At 40.4% G+C, this 20665-nt stretch overlaps 1 protein-coding gene across 2 annotated transcripts in view; it reads left to right on the plus strand.

Moving 5' to 3' along the window:
• The window catches only part of LOC138747471 (collagen alpha-6(VI) chain-like), a 235556-nt gene extending 218772 nt beyond the window's left edge, over positions 1–16784 (plus strand). For both annotated transcript variants that reach the window (XM_069906720.1, XM_069906727.1), the window contains exons 36-40: positions 435–1100; positions 11455–11530; positions 11624–11700; positions 12637–12702; positions 13353–16784. In XM_069906720.1, coding sequence (XP_069762821.1) covers positions 435–1100; positions 11455–11530; positions 11624–11700; positions 12637–12702; positions 13353–13525 — 1058 coding nt within the window. In that variant the 3' untranslated portion in view covers positions 13526–16784. The remainder of the gene's footprint in view (positions 1–434; positions 1101–11454; positions 11531–11623; positions 11701–12636; positions 12703–13352) is intronic.
• Positions 16785–20665: the final 3881 nt, after the last annotated feature.

The raw sequence follows: 20665 nt of genomic DNA on the forward strand, positions 1-20665 counted from the left end.
TTCAGTTAACAGTTAATCAAATTTTAACAAGCAAATTTTAATTTTATTTTTAATTAAATTTAAATTTATATATTTTTAAAAATTTGGACCTACACCATGGCAACAAGCACTGTTGGCCCACAAGCCCGTGCCGCCCAATTGGCCTGCGACTCCCATACATCTTTTTGCAGGGTGGGAGGGAACTGGAGCCCCCGGAGGAAACCCAGGCAGTCACAGGGAGAACATACAAACTCCTTACAGACAGCACTGGATACTAACTTGGGTCGCTGTAACAGTGTGGCGCCAACCGTTACGTCGATGGGGCTGCCCTTACGGAAGTAATGGTTTTCTCCATTGTTGAAATGACCCAACTGTGGAATGGTTATAGTTAGACTTAAAATTAAGGATCGCTTGAGTAATTTACATTGATGTCAGGCTTTCGTCTTTCTCCATAGATAGGTGCAAACCAAATGCCCAATGTGGATACATCATCTCCCCACCTCCAGTCTCAATCAACATGGACATGGCTTTTGTGGTTGATGGCTCACACAAGATGAGAATGATGGACTTTGAAAGAGTGAAGAGTTTCCTCAGCTCAGTGCTGGATCAGCTTGTAATTTCGAGAAGCCCACGCATCCGTGGGAAACGTGCCAGGATCGCACTGGTCCAACACTCGCCAGCAGGTTACCACCCTTGGACTGGTCGCAGGCCAGTCAACTTGGAGTTCGGGTTCTTGAAATATAGCAACAAAAACTTGATGAAGAGATACATCAAGGAATCATTTATGAAGTTGGATGGACCCCCTGGGGTAGGCTATGCTATTGAATGGACCATGAAGAATGTTTTCAGGAGTGGACCAGATCAGCGCCGTTTTAAAGTGATCTTTGTAATACTCGCGGGAGATACAAGCGCCTTTGATGTGGAGAAGTTAAAAACTGTGTCCCGGGAAGCCCGGTGTAAAGGTTTTGTGATCTTCACATTCTTCCTTGGGAAGGAAACAGTTGAAACTGACCTGGCTAGTTTTCCATTTGAGCAACACTCGATTCACCTTGGCCTGGTGCTTGATTCTGAATGGACTTATACCCAAAGGTTTGCTCGGGCCTTCCTGAAAAGTCTTACACGTAAGTGGTGTTTGAAAAATAAAATTAATATGTTGCTGCCTCTGTATTTGTTGGTGAAAAATAATGCCTTTAATATTGCTTTTTTTGAACATGATGTCTCAGTTTTCTGGCATTACTGACTTCAGACGACCCTGTCCACTGTCATGATTGGTACCAAGTGATAAGAGCTCAAGGGATCCCTTATTAGCCTGACTCCTGCCCCTATTGACTGCTCTGACTGATTCAGATCAAAATAAAATAACACAGATGCCAAAAATCCAAAACAAAATCAGAAACTGCTGGGAGGTGCCAGGAGACCATTTTGGGTCAAGGACCCTTCAGCAGAACTGTAAAAGTGAGACAAATTAATGCCTCAAGTTCTACAGAAGGGAAAAGGACAGAGGAGACCAAAGTTGTTATGGTAACAATCACTTTATAGATTGGCCAGCAGAGAGGCAAAAAAACCCAAAAACAATTGAAACATCTACAACAATCTTCTTTGGAATTGGGTTCTGAGATGACTGGTAAAGCTAATGTGGGAAGTGCAGGCTCATCCACACATGGGGCAGGATTTGCCTAACTATTGGGAGTTCTGAGAGGTGGGGACTACTTCCATAGGGCCTCTGTGTAATGCCACTGCTTGGAGCTTTCAATACATCTCAAGTTCTCTCGCTTTGATAGCCACAGGCCTGAGATTATTGAGAGCAAGTAGAAATACGACATTTCTAAGGTGGCTTTGAGCGTAATGTTGAATCATTCTGCCTTCTTCTTGGTCATTTCTTCCTGTAGCAGAGCTCAGAATAATGTTACCTTCTGGACCCAGTGTCCTTCCCATAATCACTGCTATCCACAAGGACATGAGTTTTGTGCTATGTCCAGGGTCAGCAAACACATTTTTCTCTCCATTGATTAAAGGCTCTGCTGGCACGTTTAAGATAATAGTGGATTTCATCATCAATGTCTTCTGCCTTTATTGTAAAGTGGTACCGGGGCTATGAGAAGTGGTTCACATTTTCCAGGGTCATTCCATTCACCTTTAATGCTAGAGGGTACTGTTGTACAGCCAGGACATGTTGGTAGATGACCTTTGGCTTGTGGATGTTGAACGTTAGACTCATCCTTCTGTGTGCTTCAGCGAATAATTAATGAAAAGGTTCCTACACCCATGCCCTTTTCCACAACAATTTCTCATGCAACTGTGGGAGATGGACATATTCCCTTTCATCTCTTTGCTTCCGCTCATCTAGGGATCCAAACAGTCTTCCCCTGGCTAATGCAGAATCAGCTCAATAGCTGGCTTTGATGAACAGGACATATCAGGGGATGTAACATTGATGACCAAAGTCTTGCTGCACATGTAACAATAGAAATGATTGCCGGGCTAGTTTCCGAAGCAAATCTTTTAAGTGGCCTCCTGAAGTGAAATGGGCAGCCTGCAGACTAAGGCGATGATGTCTGATTACTGTGGGGAGTTGCATGTCAACAGGCTATTTTCAAAGATTGCATCCTGTTTGAATTAACTTGCTGCCTCACCCTATGCCATAACTCTTGAAGATGTCCTTAACTAATAATCGTTAACAAGAGGCATGAAAACCATAATTCAATTGCAGTTTGTAAAGTTTAGACTGATAAGAAAGAACAATCATTAAAGGTAGAGGGAGAGAGAGAGATTAATATAGTTTTGATGTTCTTAAGTACAAACAATTGTCAAATTAAGTCAAGTCATCTGATGGTACAAGTACCACCCAATGAAACCGTGTTCTCCAGTCCTTGGTGCAAAACACACAGATACACACACACAGACCCCCAACCAGACGTCAAAATCAGAATCAGAATTTATTGTCAAGAACAAGTCACAAAATTTGTTGATTTGTGGCAGCATCACAGAGCAAATATTAACACACATACAGACAAAAAAATGCACTACAAATATTCATATGTGATAAATAAATAAATACTTCTTCGTGAATATGAGAGTCTCAGATGGTCAGTGTGAGCCGTTCCTTTGGTCATTCAGCATTCCAACTGCCCCATGGGAAGAAGCTGTTCCGCAGCCTGGTGGTGCTGGCTCGGATACTCCTGTATCTCTTCCCCAACGGGAGCAGCTGAAGGATGTGGTGTGCTGGATGGAAGGGGTCCTCAATGATTTTTGCGTGCCCTCTTCAGGCAATGATCCCGGTTGATAGGGTTTTGGCGGGGTGGGGAGGAAGGAGGGAGGATATGTGCGTGCATCAGACTTTTGAATTTAATAATCTTTATGGGAGCTCGCTAATATTTACAGGGTGAGTACAAGCTGGGCATTTGTAACCTGGGGAGGGCCCATGGGCATTCAGTGCTCAGAACAAGATTTGTATATTGGAAAAAAAACAATTATAGATTGGAAGGCTTCATTGCAGAACACTTCTGTAATGTCTGCAGGGGTGACCTTGAAGTCTCAGTCTCCTGTCTCTTTAATTCTCCGTCCCGATTCCACTCAGACCAACCTGCACATTGTTCAAATTATGCTCAAAGAAAGCTGAAGAAACAGAATCTCATCTCTCTCAGTACGTTGTAGCTCTTGATAATAATTTCAACAGTTTCAAATCACCGCATTTTAGTTCCTCTCCATAGATAAAGCTACAGGTTTATGATTCACTTTATTTCCATTTGCCCTTCTATCTCCAATGGACGCTTTTTAAAAAAAATATTTTATTTATTAGAAAACAAAGTACTAACCAGAATTACAGAATTAAAATTAACAAATTATCAAAAAGCTATTTACATGGTTACATAGAAAAAAAAATAAAAACCTAACCCCCCACCCCACTTCTACCCCTCCCCTTAAATGAAATCTACCCTCATATTCCCCATAAAAAAAGAGAGAAAAAAAGAGATACGGGAGAACAACTTCAATCATTTATTTTGTATTCAATGTGAAGATCCAGCGCACACAACCAGTTTCAAATTTTCAAATTAAAATAATCCAAATATAGGCTCCAAATCTTTTAAAATCTTTAATATTGATATCTTAAATTATGTTATCTTCTCCATTGGAATGCATGACCTCATTTCTGAATGCCATCTTTGTAAGCTAAGCTCCATCTGATCTTTCCATGAGACAGCCATAATTTCTTTGCTACAGTTAAAGCCAATCTCAAAAATGCCTTTTGAAATTTACCCTAACAAAAATTTAATCTTATCACATCCCCAAAATGAATGCAGTATTGCACCCTTTTGCTCATTACATCGAAAAAACAAATCTGAAGCACTCAATTTATATAGTTTCAAACGTTCAGGAGTTAAATATAATTGATGTATAAAGTTATAAGTTACCAACCTATACCTAACGTTAACTAACTTTGTCAGAGTAACTTTATTAATCTTCCTCCAATTATCTATATTAAACTGAATCCCCATATCTTCCTCCCATTTAAGTCGTGATTTATGCAAATCCACCTTAGCCATTTTCCGTTGTAATAATTTGTACATTCCTGAAATAAATCCTTCATTTCCTCCACCTTGAATTAATATTTCAAATAATGATTCTTTAGGTAATTCCAAATGTATCCCTAAACAATCATACAACATTGATTTAAGTTGATAATAACAAAAAAATAATATTATTATGAATTTGGTATCAAATGATAAAAAATTACTCACCTCAAAACAATCATTTACTGTTCTTATTCCTTTCTGGTTCCAAATTTTAAGGAGGTTATTGCCCAACATGAAAGGCAAACTCTTATTTTGCAACAAAGGTTGCATATCTGGATAATCCACCTGACATTCGTATAATTTTAGTAACCTCCTCCCATATACTTATCAAATGAAACAAAACTGGAGATTTATAATTATTAACAGTTTTACTTGTCCATTTATAAATAAAATTTTCTCTTCTAATCTCTCCATTTCTATTTAATTCGCTATCTAACAACGGATGCTTTTAAAGTAACTGTAACTTTGACAAGTTTAGCCTGGACATTCCTTCTGTTGATTGCACCCCGCCCTCTTAATGTGCCCATTTCCCTTCACCAATTCAGGTAAAAAGGATATTAATCTCAATAGTCAGCTTTGTTTCTCTCTCTCCACTGATGTTGTTTGATGGGTTGAGAGTTTCCATCATTTTCTCTTTCGTCAGGTCATGAGTTCAAAATCCTCTGTAGATTTTTGTTCGTATACTCCAGGCTAACACGTTGATGCAATAGTGAGGAGGTCTCCACTTCCAGGGAAGTTTTCTGTTTCATTAAAACCATTCGCTTACTCAGAGGTGATCCATTTCCAAGGGAGGGGTACGAGAACCCTCCCTAATAATCTGACTCATATCAAGCATAGCTGAAACACACCAGGAGTGTGTTTTTTCTAAGTTTGATTTTTTTTTAAACTACAGCAGGGTGACAGGCCAATTCGGCCCACGAGCCCGTGCCGCCCAATTACACCCCATTAACCTACACCCCAGTTTGTTTCTAACAGTGAGAGGAAACCAGAGACCCCAGGGGGAAAAGCAAAACCCAGGGAGAGACAGGGAGAATGTTCAAACTCCTTACAGACAGAGTGGGATTCGAACCCTGTTCCCGATTGCTGGTGCTGTAATGGAGTTGGGCTAACCGCTATGCCAGCTGTGCTGCCCAATCTATTGAAAGCTTGCTTGAAAATATCATGAGCACTTGCATTCTAGTGTTCACTAATGAGATCCGGTTTTGTTAATTAATATCATCCTGGAACTGATCAGAGGGACACTTAGTCCCATTCGCCCCATTTACATTCAACAGCACTTAAAAACTGTATTGCTCTAGGTAGATCTGCTCCAGTATCCTAATATCTCCTTGCCCCATTCCCAGCCCTTGAACCCACTCCTATTTTGCTTGCTCCATCCCCTTCCCATTTTAGTCTCAAACAGAAGGGGCCCAGCCCAACACAAATGATTGTCCATTTCTGCCTGGGGATGCTGCCTGGGGATGCTGCCTCATCTGCTGAGTCTCTCCACCTTCTCATTGTTTGTCTGGAGTTTTGCCTATTTGGGCTATTTCTAGGTTGACTGGCACCCTTTGGGAAACCGGTCTGACCTAACGTCAGTCATCCATTCAACCACTCGGCACTGCTCCACCCAATGCCAACAGAACCTTGACCAACCGTGCCAAAGCCTATAAAATGTTTACAAAGCAGGTGTAGGATTGACATTGCATTTAGAGGGTCTGTCATGATCATTGACATCTTGAACATTGCATCTGCCAGGCTCACATTAATGGCCAGTGTAATGCCACGTCATCATAGGGAGCTCCCTCTCTGATCACAGTCTTGTTTCAAGCCTTTTGGAAGTGGTGTGCAGCATTGTGGTGCGCTGCAGTGCAAACAGACAAGCTCAAACTACAAAGGCCGTCCTACAGGCTTTAATTAGCTTAAAACCCACACACAAGGTTCAGGCTTCCCTCTGGCTCTTTCACTAACTCAAGAGCTGGCGTGCCTTTATAGGGGGCCAGCGATTGGCAGGGAGTAGGTGGAGCCAGCCTCCCAGGTTACCTCCCTGCAGGTACAGTGGGTCGCCACCCCTCCCCCCACAAGCAGGCAGGGCAGGAGAGTGGACGGGCGCAGGCAGTCATGGGCCGGAAGTCCAATGGTTGTATCACCACAAGCATTCAAAGATTTCCTGATTCCCCCCACCCCCCGCCCCGCACCACCACCCCACCATAGAGATTTGGTCTGTTCATGGTCCAGGAACCGATCAGCTACCCAGTCAGCTGGGGCAGCATTGTTAGTGGAATAGAGTGACACACGGTTAGCGTGGCATTATCACAGCGTCAGTGATGCAGGTTCAAATCCAGCACTGTCTGCAAGGAGTTTGCACGTTTTCCCAGGGTCTGCATATGTTTCCTCTGGCCACTCTGGTTTCCTCCCCATCCCTTCTGAAACGTGCGGGGTTTGGTGGATTTGGGCAGCACAGCCAGAAGGGCCTGTTAGGGTGCTGCATCTGCCAATGCAATAAAATGATAAACACGAGAGGCTTCCATTTCCTCAATGTTTTTTCTTGCCACCTCATTGTAGCCATTTGTGTAGCGGCCTCTGCGGGGGATGGTGCTTCAGGGGTGGACGCACTTCCTGATGATCAGTAGGGCAATGGTGCAGAAGTCGGGGATCTCAATGGCGCTCCCCGCTAAAAATGTACAAGCCCCATTTTAGAGGCTCAGTGCACAACGTACCATATCGCCACTTTTCAAGGTTTCTTAACCGATTCTGCACTTGATTGGACTGAATGTTGGCACTGCACTTCGTACACATAGAGAGCAGCAGGAGAAGAGCAATTTGTAGTCATGATGATAGCCCTAGTAGGAAATTACACCAAAGGAATTCCAGGCATTTTCAAGTCTTTGTGAAGAACCAGGTTACTGACCACATGACTGAGCTGTCATGCTTCACTTGGACGAGGGACTCCTGTGGAGGAGTCTTTGCCCTCGGAAATTCCTGGTTTCTTCTGATCATAAGAGCATAAGAAAGAGAAGCAGGAGACGGCCATCCGGCCTGTCGAGCCTGTTCCGCCATTCATGACTGAGCTGATCATTGACTCAACTCCACCAACCTGCCTTCATTCCTTTTTTATGTCAAAATCGATTTAACTGAACTTTAAATGTGTTTTAATGAAGTCGCCTCAACCGCTTCCTTGGTTAAGAGAATTTCACAGATTCACTCCTCTCTGGAGAAAAACAGTTTTTCCTCATCTCCGTCTTAAATCTACATGCCTGAATCTTGAGGCTGTCCCTAGTTTTGGTCTCAATTTTCCTGCCTCTATCTTGTCTATCCCTTTCATAATTTTATATGTTTCTATAAGATCTCCATTGGAACCTTTAATTTCATCAAAGCATCTCACTTAAATTGCCCATTACTGTAAAACCCCCAGTGCCGGCACCCATAAAGTTTGGTAGATTCCGGATAAGTGAATTTTCCAGTTGCTTGAGGTTTAATCTTACATTGCCTAACTAATACACCTGCATTAAGAATAAATAATTTAAAAGACAAAAATACTATACTGTAGTTGCATTGAACAAACATCACCTGCATGAATATATAAATCTTAAAGCATTTTACTTTATTTTCAGTCACATTAGAACCATAGAACATTACAGCACAGAAATAGGCCCCTTTGGCTCTTCTAATCTGTGCCGAACCATTTTTTTTGCCTCATCTCATTGACCAATACCCAGTCCATATCCCTCCATACCCCCCCCCCCTCCCTCCTCCCCATCAATCCAGGTAGCTGTCCATATTTTTCTGAAATGTTAAAATTGATCCCAAATTCACCACTTCAACTGGCAGCTCATTCCACGCTCCCACCACTCTGTGTGAATACGTCCCCCCTCATGTTCCCCCTAAACTTTTCCCTTTCACCTTTAACCCATGACCTCTGGTTTGTATTTCACCTACCCTCAGTGGAAAAAGCCTGTCTACATTTACTCTGTCTATTACCCTCATCATTTTGTAAACCTCTATCAAATCTCCCCTCATTCTTCTATACTCCAGGGAATAAAGTCCTAAATTGTTTATCCTTTCCCTATCACTCAGTTCCTGAAGTCCATGTAACATCCCAGTAAATCTTCTCTGCACTCATTCTATCTTATTGATATCTTTCCTGTAGTTAGGTGACCAAAACTGCACACAATACTCCAAATTTGGTCTCACCAATGTCTTATACAACTTTAACATAACATCCCAATTCCTTTACTCAATACTTTGATTTATGAAGGCCAAAATGCCAAAAACTCTCTTTACAACCTGTGACATCACTTTCAGGGAATTATGTATCTATATTCCCAGTTCCCTCTGTTCTGTCACACTCCTCAGTTCCCCACACCCTACTGTCGCTGCATCTTCAGGTTCCACCTCCTACTTGGAGCCGTCTGAAAAACGAATTATAACATTATAGATAATTACCCCCCCCCCCTCACCTTCCCCCAAGCCTCTGACCCAGGATGACTTTTACTAAGCAGGGAGAAGGAGACACTTTAAGAGAGTCACCCCAAAGGAAAGGGGCATCAACCAGCTCTTCACCCTGTGTATCCAGTTATATTGTATCATATGTAACCTCGTATTTATTGTATTTCTCATAGTTCCTGAGCATAACTTCTCCCACGTTTCATATGTTTAGATCTTGTTCCCATTTTTGTTTAGTTTTACTATTTGTTTCCTCATTCTCCCTTTCTTGTAGTTTAATATACATGTTTGTTATAAATTTTTTGATTATCATTGTGTCTGTAATCACATATTCAAAAGTACTTCCCTCTGGTAACCTCAGACTGCTTCCCAATTTGTCCTTCAAGTAGGATTTCAGTTGGTAGTATGCCAACACTGTACCGTGAGTTATATTATATTTATCCTTCAATCTGGACATGTGAGAAAGTGAAAAAAATTTGGGAAGATCTAAACCAGATATTAAATAAAATCACAAAAAGTAATATACCAAAAAACCCAGAGATCTTCCTCCTAAGTAACATAAAAAACAAAGAATTTTGACTTGATTTGGATGGTGCACAAAAAAGATTTGTTAAGATAGCTCTAGCTGTAGCAAAAAAATGTATTATGTCAGCCTGGAAATTAGAAGATAACTTGAGAATACAACAATGGTATATAGAAATGAATAAATGTATTCCATTAGAAAAAATAACATATAATTTAAGAAATAATATTACAATATTTGAACAAATATGGGAGCCATACATGAAACACAATAGAGAAAACCTACTGGGGACATCTACCACCTAAAATGACAGAAGGAGAAGGGAATGAAAAGAATTGACTCAGTGGAAATTCTTGTTTGTTTTTATTGAATGACAACATTGTTTGACGGGTTTAATGTATCTTAGATTCTGAACTTTAAATAAATGGGAGGGGAGGTAGGGAGGGTGGGATGGGAAGAGGGAGGGGGGGTAGAAAATGACACTGTATATATTTGAAATGGAAAATGTATGTATCATGATCAATGTGGTTTATAGTGTGAAAAGTAAAAAATAAAAAAAACCCCAGCTCTTCACCCTGGGCGACGCCATCGCTGTTTCACACTTTACTCAAACAGCTGCTACAAGCAAACCCCGGCCGAGACACATCCGCTGGCTGAACACTTGCTTCCATCTTCAACAAAGGGTTATGTGTTACTTCAGGGAACATTTACAATATTAACTTGGGTAACTTTTGCCGATTACTTTATTCTTATTTATTTTAATTTTTGTATTTATTTTCCTTGATTTGTTTGCTGTTTGCTTGAGACTGCTCGTTGCTTAAATTTCAAATCCCAGGGGTTTTATTGTTCTATTCTGTGCTCAAATGATTTGTTTCTATTGATACAGGCTGCATTGCATCAGTATTAAATGTGGCAATCATCCAATAACTGCTGGAACGAATCCATGTGCTTCCACTGGGTTGCAGAGTTTGGAAGTCTTCATGTTTTTAAATTTAAATTTAAATATTATACATACAGCATGGTAGCAGGCCATTTTGGTCCATGAGTCCTTACCACCCAATTATACCCCATTAACGTACAACCCCCAGTACATTTCAAACGGAGCTCCCGGGGAAAACCCACGCAGGTGTGGGGAGAACATGCAAACTCCTCACAGACAGCATGAGATTTGAACCCTGGTCCTGAGTGCTGGCGCTGTAAAAGAGTCATCGTGACCGCTGCCCTAACCATGTCTGTGGCCTGAAAGTTTTTCAGTGCCGCTGATACATTTTTTAATATTTTATTTCGGTTATATCCACATGCCTATCTAAGAGTCTTGATGTGCCGATCTCCACTACCTCCCCGGCAATGCATTCCAGGCACCGATCACTCTGTGTGTATATAAAAAAAATGCTTCCGATGTCTTCCCAAAACTTTCCTCCTCTCACCTGAAACAATGGTCATTGCCTCTCTGGGAAAAAGGCATAGACTGTCACACTGTCTATGGCTCTCATAATCTTATGCTCCTATTAATTCAACTCTCATTTTCCATCACTCAAAAGTATATGTATGCAGATCATTCTTGGGTAATTAGGTGGGCTTGTTAATGCTTCAGTTCCAGGTCTCTTTCTGTAAGCTTCATCTGTACTTAAGGTCTCCAAAAGGAAAATACAGCAATTCAGGATTTCTCCCTGTGTCTGTGTGGGTTTTCCCTGGGATCTCCGGTTTCCTCCCAGCATTTGAAAACTTACTAGGGATGTAAGTTAATGGGGTGGCACAGGCTCGTGGCCTGTTACCGTGCTGTATGTCTAAATATAAATATTTTTAAAAACCACTCATTTTAATGAACTCATAATGAATTAATAAATCATTACCTGCCCCTTCAACTCTGATGTACTCAAAAATAAATCCTGGGACTTTTAATGTGCTTGTGTTTTTTTTAAAAACTGATTTGAATGAAATTTGTTTTTGCAGTTGAAATCAACAAATACCCCTCCCCACAATTACAGGATGCGTGTCAAACCAAGAGGGAGATATTCATTACAAAAAGGCAAGATTTCAAAAGCATTCATGCCAATGTTTTCAAAATATGTTTGAGAGTATTTTATTGACATGCTGGTTTGCGATTTCTGCTTCTCTGTAGGGATGACAGGGAAGAAACAACTTTGGAAGACTTTGAAGATTATGTCCAGGTTGAAGCAGCTGCAAATGCACATCCTGGTAGGTGAAGCAAGACCTTTTGCAGCCGGTTTCCCCCTAACCTTTTGAAAGTCACAATCTGCACAGTTTGACAGTCTGCAGTATTGAGGTTGGGGCCAAAACATTGGGGCAGCATAAGCTGACGATTACAGTGATGTATATTGTATCTGCTCATGAATCCTTTCCAACGATACTGGGACATTTTCAGCCAACCCAGTGGGAGTTCTTACCCACAGACTTTGTGCATCTATGCTTACCCAGCCTCACAAAGGATCTAACCCTCTTCTGGGACTGTCTAAGTAGCTGGTGTTTCTCCAGTGGTGCAAAAAAAAACACACACACCTGCCCTCTTAGATAGTCATCAAAACTATTTTGGCCGAGGGCAAAGGGCATTTCTGCGTTTTGATCAGATTATTTAATCTCGTTTCTATGTGAGGCCGCTTGGTTTATAATTTGGATGTCCTCTTCCTATGTTAGATGTGTCTGCCCTTCGAAAAGGATCATAGTCACGGTAAAATGTTCTGTGCATTCCTGACATTACGTTTCCTTTCAATCAAACGGCTTCATTTGTAAATAGGGTTGAAACAATGTAACTAAGACACCCTTTGAGTTTCCATTGCCAATAGGATTTGCAGTAGAAAGGACAGAAACGCTGACAGTTTTGTCCTGTCATTGAAGAATATACCAGGGAGCAAACACAACTGCTATGTGCAGAGGTAACCACAGAAATCAGGGCATCGCTGTGCATGCTTTTCCAGTTTGGCCTATGTCTCTAGTGGATTCAAGCGCATTGACAAAGGATCCGTTAAGGGAGAACATGGAACATTCACCAAATAAACAAATAACTTTTAGGTATTGCATGGTCTAACTCAAATGAATGGCTCTTGGCATGAGGGTTTAAATGTTACCAAACAACTCTGGCAATAACTTCTCTTTGTTTTGTAAATTTACTCGAAGATGTGGAAGAATTTGAAGAATATTTAAAGAAAACAGATATTGAGAGACAACCAAATGAACTCCACGGTAGGTGTATTGCAACTATGGAGGGCACCTGTTTCCCCAAGCTATTTAAAAACGCTCCCTTCATATTTTAGTTAGAGTTGATTTAACTAGTTATACAATGTTTACTTTTGTTTGTTTTTTTGTTTTTATTAATTCGATCTTACTTTTCTAGAAGATTTAACATTGAATTAAATATTCCAATGTAAAATGGTTAATTTGAAGTACCTAGTCCTCACCAAGAAATCTTTCAGCATATTCACGCGTATGCAGGGGATGCCAGGCTGATGTAATTTCCATTTACCTTGTGTTCCAGTGAAAAAAGCCCATCAAGAGTCTCTGGGCAAGTGCTGCATAATGAATAGTTTTCAACATTCATTGCAATGTCCAGCCCATTAAGAATTATACCCATTTGCTCTGGCAAAACAAATTCTGTTAGGGATTGATGCATGATCAATTACACAAAGACTGAAGGGCTGAGGGCTTTTGTTAGTGAGAGACGGACACTCACCCAGACTCGGACTCGAAGTGGGGGCGGGCTTGCGACATGACAGCCTTTATGGGGGAGAAAGGGGAGGAATCACAAGCCAGCCAGTGATGGCTGGGTCAAACATAACATTTACATTTACATACAATAGTGGTTTCACCACAGGGATTTCCTTCTTCCCTTCTAGATGTGTGCTCCCTCACTATGGACATGGGAAACTGCAGGGTTTATCGCTTAATATGGTACTTTAACCAAAGTCTGCAAGCCTGCCATCAATTCTGGTACAGTGGCTGCGGTGGGAATGAGAATCGATTCAATAGCCTACAAGAGTGCAAAGATACCTGCCTGAAATCGAACTAGAATTTGTTTGAGAAGTCGCATGGAACTAAATGACTGCTTCAGAATCAGCAAACTCAAGGGCTTTGTTAGCCTTATCCCAAGATTTACTCAGAAGAAATCAAATTTGTCTTCGGGCAAGGATCTATTTGAACTTAGACTGTAATAAATGAGAGCCCGCAGTCCAGCTCCACAGTAATATGATCATCCTCTTGCTGGGCAGGTGTAATGCCTGCTGACACATATTCAAAAGACAGATAAAGACAGACCAAATGTTTAAATGGAAGGTTTATCACTCAACCTCTGAAGCCAAAATAGGGTTGTCTTCATTTTAACACAACCAAATGCACCATTTGTACTGCATAATAGTATAATGGATAAAATGGGGATTAGTGATAGATGACTTTCGATAGATGACAACTCCTAGAAGTCTAGCAAGCCAGCAGGGGACGTCATGGTTCAGTGTTTTAAAAGAATACGCGTGTGACTCAAGTAAACAAGTTCTGATTTACCTGCAACTTTGTGTGTCATTATTTTCGCTTTCATCAGCCATCATTAGTTTTTCAGTGGTTTTAGCCAATATTTATACTCCAAATGTGATGATCCAAAATTTTTTGATCTTTTACCGGACCTTTCCCTATACTCACTAATTTTAGGTGGCGATATTAACTGTTTGAACACAATTTTAGACTGTTCTTTGAAAGAAAAGACTAATCTCTAAAAATACCATCCTAATATGGGAGTGTCTGAGGTATGGATATTTTTGAATCCTACCTCAAGGGCCGTGGTTTTCAATCTTTTTCTTTCTACAAACACCCCACTTTAAGTTATCCCTATGCTATTGGTGCTCTGTGATTAGTAAGGGATTGATTAAGGTGGGTGGGAAGGGAAGGTTGAGAATCACTCCTCTAGACCCTATTGTTACTGAAATATTTTGCTTGAGAAAAATGGTCATTGGCCCATTTCATTTAGAGTTCTGAAACCATGCACATAATGAGTCATTGAGGTACGATTAAAACAGTGGTTTTCAAACTTTTTCTTCCCACCCACATCCCACCTTAAGTAATCCCTTACTCACCACAGAGCACCGATGGGATAGGGATTACTTAAAATGGGATGTGAGTGGAAGGAAAAAGGTTGAGAACCATTGCTCTAGGGATTACTATTTTTTTCTCAGCTATTCATAAAGCCCATACCAGGATTAATTATTTTTTAATAGACAACCAGCTAATTAACTTGTTTAAAGCTTGTAAGTATCAAAATATCGTCATCTCAGATCATGCTCCAGTTTCTTTAAGTTTGGAATTCCCAAATACTCCAAAAATTAAAAAATAATGACAGCTAAATACCCTATTAATTAATAATAAAGGGTTTTTGACTTTTTTTAGAGAACCAAACTCAAATTATCTTTGATGTCAGCTCAACCCCAGATGTTTCAAATTTAGTGGTCTGGGATTCCATGAAAGCTTACCTACGTGGCCAAATCTTGTACCGCCAATAAAAACAAAAGAAGAAAGATTAGATTTGATTAATCAGATTAAGCAAATTGGTAAAAATAGAGACTTGAGACTATTCTGAAGAAGAACTGAACTAAAATCTAAATTTGATATTCTTTCTACACACCTAATTGAACAACAGATTTTTTAAGATCTAAAGGCCAATTGAAAGTTATGTTGGCTAATAAGTAATTTAATAAGATACATCTCTCTGATGGTAATACCACTATCAATCAATCCAAAATAAATAATATTTTTAAAGATTTCTACACTAATTCCTTTGAATTTAATAACAAGCATGATTTTAATGCATGAATTTTTAAAACATTTAAATATACCGATAATTTCTCAGGAAAATAAAGAATGTCTAGAAGCTCCAATTTTACAAGAAGAATTGCATAAGGCAGTATTTTAATTGCAATCAAGTAAAGCTCCAGGCTGGATGGTTAAGATTTTTAAAAAAACATTCTCTAGACACTTTCCGAGAAGGAAAATGACCTCCTTCTTGTAATGAAGCACGTATTTCATTGATCATAAAAAGGGGCAAAGTCTCAGAGGATTGTGCATCTTACAGACTGATCTCATTACTAAATGTGAATGTTAAGATCTTATCTAAAGTTTATCGATTCGATTGGAAAATGTCTTACCAGGTATAATAAACTCGGATCAAACAAGTTTCATTAAAAATAGACATTCTTATTGCAATATCCACAGATTACTGAATATAATGTATACATCTTCTCATAACAATTAATGTATTTTATCCTTAGACACTGAGAAAGCTTTTGATAGAGTAGAATGGGAATATTTATTCTCACCCTAGTAAATTCTAACTTTGGCCCAGATTTAATACATTGAATAAAACTTTTATATACATCTACAATGGCCTTGATTCATACCAATTCCCTGCTTTATAAACTACATCAAGGCATGGGACAAGGCTGTTGTATGAGCCCATTGCTTTTTTGACTTATTACTGGAACCACTTGCTATTGCTCTGTAAGTAAATCCTGATTTTACTGGTTTATTTAGAGGAACATCTGAACATAGTTGATCTCTTTATGCAGATGACCTTTTATTGTTCATTTCCAATACTTTCTCATTTTAGCAGATTTGCTGGTTATAAGATCAATCTTCATTAGACCTCTAAATGGTGCACAGGAACTTTATACTAAATATCCATTCAAAATTATGAATTAACAATTTAAATACTTAGGCATTATTATAACTAAGAATTTTAAAAATATTTTTAAAGAATATTTTGCCCTTTTAGTCAACCAAACCAAATCAATTCTTACCAATTCTTGATCACCACTCTCACTGACTGTGACTGAAAGGCAATTCTTTTAAAATGGAAAGATGAGTTCCCACCTACACATCATCAATGGTGATTGGATATTACATCCTTTTTAAACCAGGAGAAAATTAGGCATAATGTCAGGAAAATCAAGATTTCTTTTGATAAGACTTGGGGCCCATTTCTAGCTCACTTCCAACATTTGACTAATGAGGTGCGATGATGAATGTTGCTGGGCCAGGCTGGTTTGAATCATCTGAGGCTGTTTGTTCGGATTTAACATGACTTACAGTATGAATTTAAACCTTAATCACCATAGGTTTGAATTTTTTTTCTTTTCATTTTTACTTAAGTATCTTTGACGATATTGTATGTATTACCATTTATTGGATTTAGTTACTGTACCATATTATTTGTAAATCTGCAAAGGTTTCATTGCTTTTTTGTTAGTTTTTCTGATAAAGCTCAATAAAAATAATTTTACAAGAAAGTAATGCCTGCTGTAATTGAGTAGCCTTTGACCACTTATTCTTGAGGTTCATTTGTTTGTTAGCTCCATTGTAACAAGTATCAATGGATTCAGGAAGGATGTGAAAATTGTTGTTCTGAGAAATAACACAAGAAGTCTAAAGAGGAAAACAAAATTTAAAAACAAACATGCAAATGAATTATTCTATTTTGCATTTTGTTTTTACAAGTTAATGTTCCAGTTCCCTAGATTCGGTGGAGCTCCATATGAGCCTGATGCCTTTGAGTTTCACTGGCATCACTAAGGGGGTGTGGAATGCACTGGGTGATATCATCGGAGGGGCTGAAACCAAGACAACTGTCTATAAAATTTTTGTGCAGTGTTTCAGCAGAAATTTATTGTTTTTATAAAAATAACACTGTAGTTAGTTATCATAATAAAAACATTTTTCGCAAGCCCAGCTTACATGTATCAATATACCTACAGGATGGGAGGGGACATGGAAAACACCTCTCCTGGCAGAATTAATTAATACCTAATTTTTAAAAAAAATTAATTGCCATTAAACAAATTTCTTAGAGGTCTCAGAAGGTCGCTACAAAGAATCCTAAACCTAAACTTCAAAAAAATCAACTGCAACTGAAGTAAATTTGTTGGAAGAACCAGGGCCTACCTTGAAGGTTCAGCCTCCGATTTTAGTTCCTCTCCAGACCAGGTTGATGAAGACATCCCAGGTGAGAATCCAGGCTCCTGTGATACCCTCTGGGGGAACTAGGGAGAGTGGCGCTGGAGCATGGAGGAAAGCTGTGAAAATGAATGCAGAGCCAGTGTGCATGTGTTTGCAGGCCATACACATGCCAAACACAAAGCCCGTTTGCAATTTCAACCCTTAACCACATCAACAGAAGAGGAAGAACTTGAAAGAGGCGAAGAGAGTTTTGTACAACAGTCCCAAGAAGAAGTAAGAGATCAGGATGTTCAAGGTAAAGTGGGTGCATACTATTTTACCCCAATTCCTGACTAGAGTAGATTCTGTGTCAGGACATGGAGGATAATCATTAGTAATCAGGATAGCTTCACTTTATTTAAACATGTTTTTTGCAGTATTATGTCAACTGCTTTTGGCCGTCTTTGTTCACAGCCAAAGTTCACCCCATAATTTGTGTACCAGTTATTTTAATTTGAAATAAAGACAAAGTAACCTGCAACTACATTTTCATTTCTGCTTCTGCAAATTTGCTTTATCATGTTTGTGTTGACTACGCGTAAACATAATCAATCTATAAGCAATGATGCTGTAACACTTGTACTCACAAAAAACATGCCTCGCCAAGTAATAAAATGCACGTTTGGGATAATTCACAATATTTTGAAGTCATCAAAGTTAAATACCCCGCTATCTGGATTCAAGCAAACGGCAGCATCAAGTGACCGGCAGCATCAAGCAAACAACAGCCTCAAGTGACCAGCCAAACTGTTGAGAAAATAAATAAATGTAATTAAAATAAATAAGAATAATGAGAGCACCTTAAATTGGGGGATTATGTGAGCTGGACCATCTGTAGGACAATCATAGGGGTTTCTATATGTCTGAGATTCTGACTTACTGCTTGCAGTCTGATCAACAGTACAGAAAAAGTTCAGATGCCCACTGGCATTATTCAATCCAATTTGTTTTAAACCTATGTCCTATTCTTAGTTCTGCACCAATGAAGAATATCGGTGATTCCCTGCGAGGAATAGTTATTTTCTTGGTTGTTAGAAGCACAATTCACAGCCTTCACAGTCCAAGTTATTGGACTCCGAACATCATTAACTGAATAAATGTGCTTTATTTGGCGAAGTACGCTCTAAAATCCTCGCCACTGCTCCCAGTGTATTTTATTTGATTTAGATGGGAGAAAGAACCAACTCCTTACAAACAGTGCGGGATTCGAAACCCTGGTTCTGATCGCTGGTGCTGGCAGGAACCGCTACACCAACTGTGCCTCCCGACATGTCCTTGTAAATTTCACACGTGGTCATTTATAACAACTCTCATTTTTAAATATTATCAGTAGGTTTGACTTTTTACTGAAATGCTGAAAGCGTCATGTGCTCGTGAACAGTTTGCATCTTCTCTCATGTTCGTTGTGTATGTGCGCATGTGTCTGTCTCTGTGTGTGACTGTGTGTGCATGTGTCTTTGTGTGTTTGTGTGTATAGGTGTGTGTGTGTGTCTGTGTGTGTGTTTGTGAGTTTGTGTAGGTGTGTACATCTTTGTGTGTGTGTGTGTCTTTGTGTGTCTGTGTTTGGGAGGGTTTGTGTGTATGTCTGTAAGTGTGTGTGTGTGTGTCTGTATGTGTGTATGTCTGAGTACTTGTGTGTGGGTGTGTGTGTCTGTGTGTGTGGTGTGTGGGTATGTGTGTGTGACTGTGTGTGTGTGTGGGGGGGGTGGGTGTGTGTGTGAGTCTGGGTGGGTGTGGGTGGGTGGATGTGTGTGTGTGCACGTGTGTGTCTGTCTGTTTGTGTGTCTATGAGTGTGTGTCTATGAGTGTGTGTGTTTGTGTGTGTGTGTCTATGAGTGTGTGTTTATGAGTGTGTTGTGTGTGTGTCTGTGAGTGTGTTTGTGTGTGTCTGTCTGTGTTTGTGTGTCTGTGTATGTGAGTCTGTGTATGTGTTGTGTGTCTGTGTGTTTGTGTGTGGGTGGGTGGGTTTGTGTGTGTATGTCTGTAAGTGTGTGTGTGGTGTGTGTGTGGGTGTGAGAGTGTGTGTGTATATGAATGTGTGTGTCTGTGTTTGTGTGGGTGTTTGTGTGTGTATGACTGCGTATGTGTGTGTGTGTCGGTCTGTGGGGGGGTGGGTGTGTGTGTGAGTATGGGTGGATGGGTGTGTCTGTATGTGTGTATGTCTGAGTACTTGTGTGTGGGTGTGTGTGTCTGTGTGTGTGGTGTGTGGGTATGTGTGTGTGACTGTGTGTGTGTGTGTGGGGGGGGGTGGGTGTGTGTGTGAGTCTGGGTGGGTGTGGGTGGGTGGATGTGTGTGTGTGCACGTGTGTGTCTGTCTGTTTGTGTGTCTATGAGTGTGTGTCTATGAGTGTGTGTGTTTGTGTGTGTGTGTCTATGAGTGTGTGTTTATGAGTGTGTTGTGTGTGTGTCTGTGAGTGTGTTTGTGTGTGTCTGTGTTTGTGTGTCTGTGTATGTGTTGTGTGTCTGTGTGTTTGTGTGTGGGTGGGTGGGTTTGTGTGTGTATGTCTGTAAGTGTGTGTGTGGTGTGTGTGTGGGTGTGAGAGTGTGTGTGTATATGAATGTGTGTGTCTGTGTTTGTGTGGGTGTTTGTGTGTGTATGACTGCGTATGTGTGTGTGTGTCGGTCTGTGGGGGGGTGGGTGTGTGTGTGAGTATGGGTGGGTGGGTGTGTCTGTATGTGTGTATGTCTGAGTACTTGTGTGTGGGTGTGTGTGTCTGTGTGTGTGGTGTGTGGGTATGTGTGTGTGACTGTGTGTGTGTGTGGGGGGGGTGGGTGTGTGTGTGAGTCTGGGTGGGTGTGGGTGGGTGGATGTGTGTGTGTGCACGTGTGTGTCTGTCTGTTTGTGTGTCTATGAGTGTGTGTCTATGAGTGTGTGTGTTTGTGTGTGTGTGTCTATGAGTGTGTGTTTATGAGTGTGTTGTGTGTGTGTCTGTGAGTGTGTTTGTGTGTGTCTGTCTGTGTTTGTGTGTCTGTGTATGTGAGTCTGTGTATGTGTTGTGTGTCTGTGTGTTTGTGGGTGGGTGGGTTTGTGTGTGTATGTCTGTAAGTGTGTGTGTGGTGTGTGTGTGGGTGTGAGAGTGTGTGTATATATGAATGTGTGTGTCTGTGTTTGTGTGGGTGTTTGTGTGTGTATGACTGCGTATGTGTGTGTGTGTCGGTCTGTGGGGGGGTGGGT

This window comes from Narcine bancroftii, chromosome 1, assembly GCF_036971445.1.
Source record: "Narcine bancroftii isolate sNarBan1 chromosome 1, sNarBan1.hap1, whole genome shotgun sequence".
Taxonomy (NCBI): Eukaryota; Metazoa; Chordata; class Chondrichthyes; order Torpediniformes; family Narcinidae; genus Narcine; species Narcine bancroftii.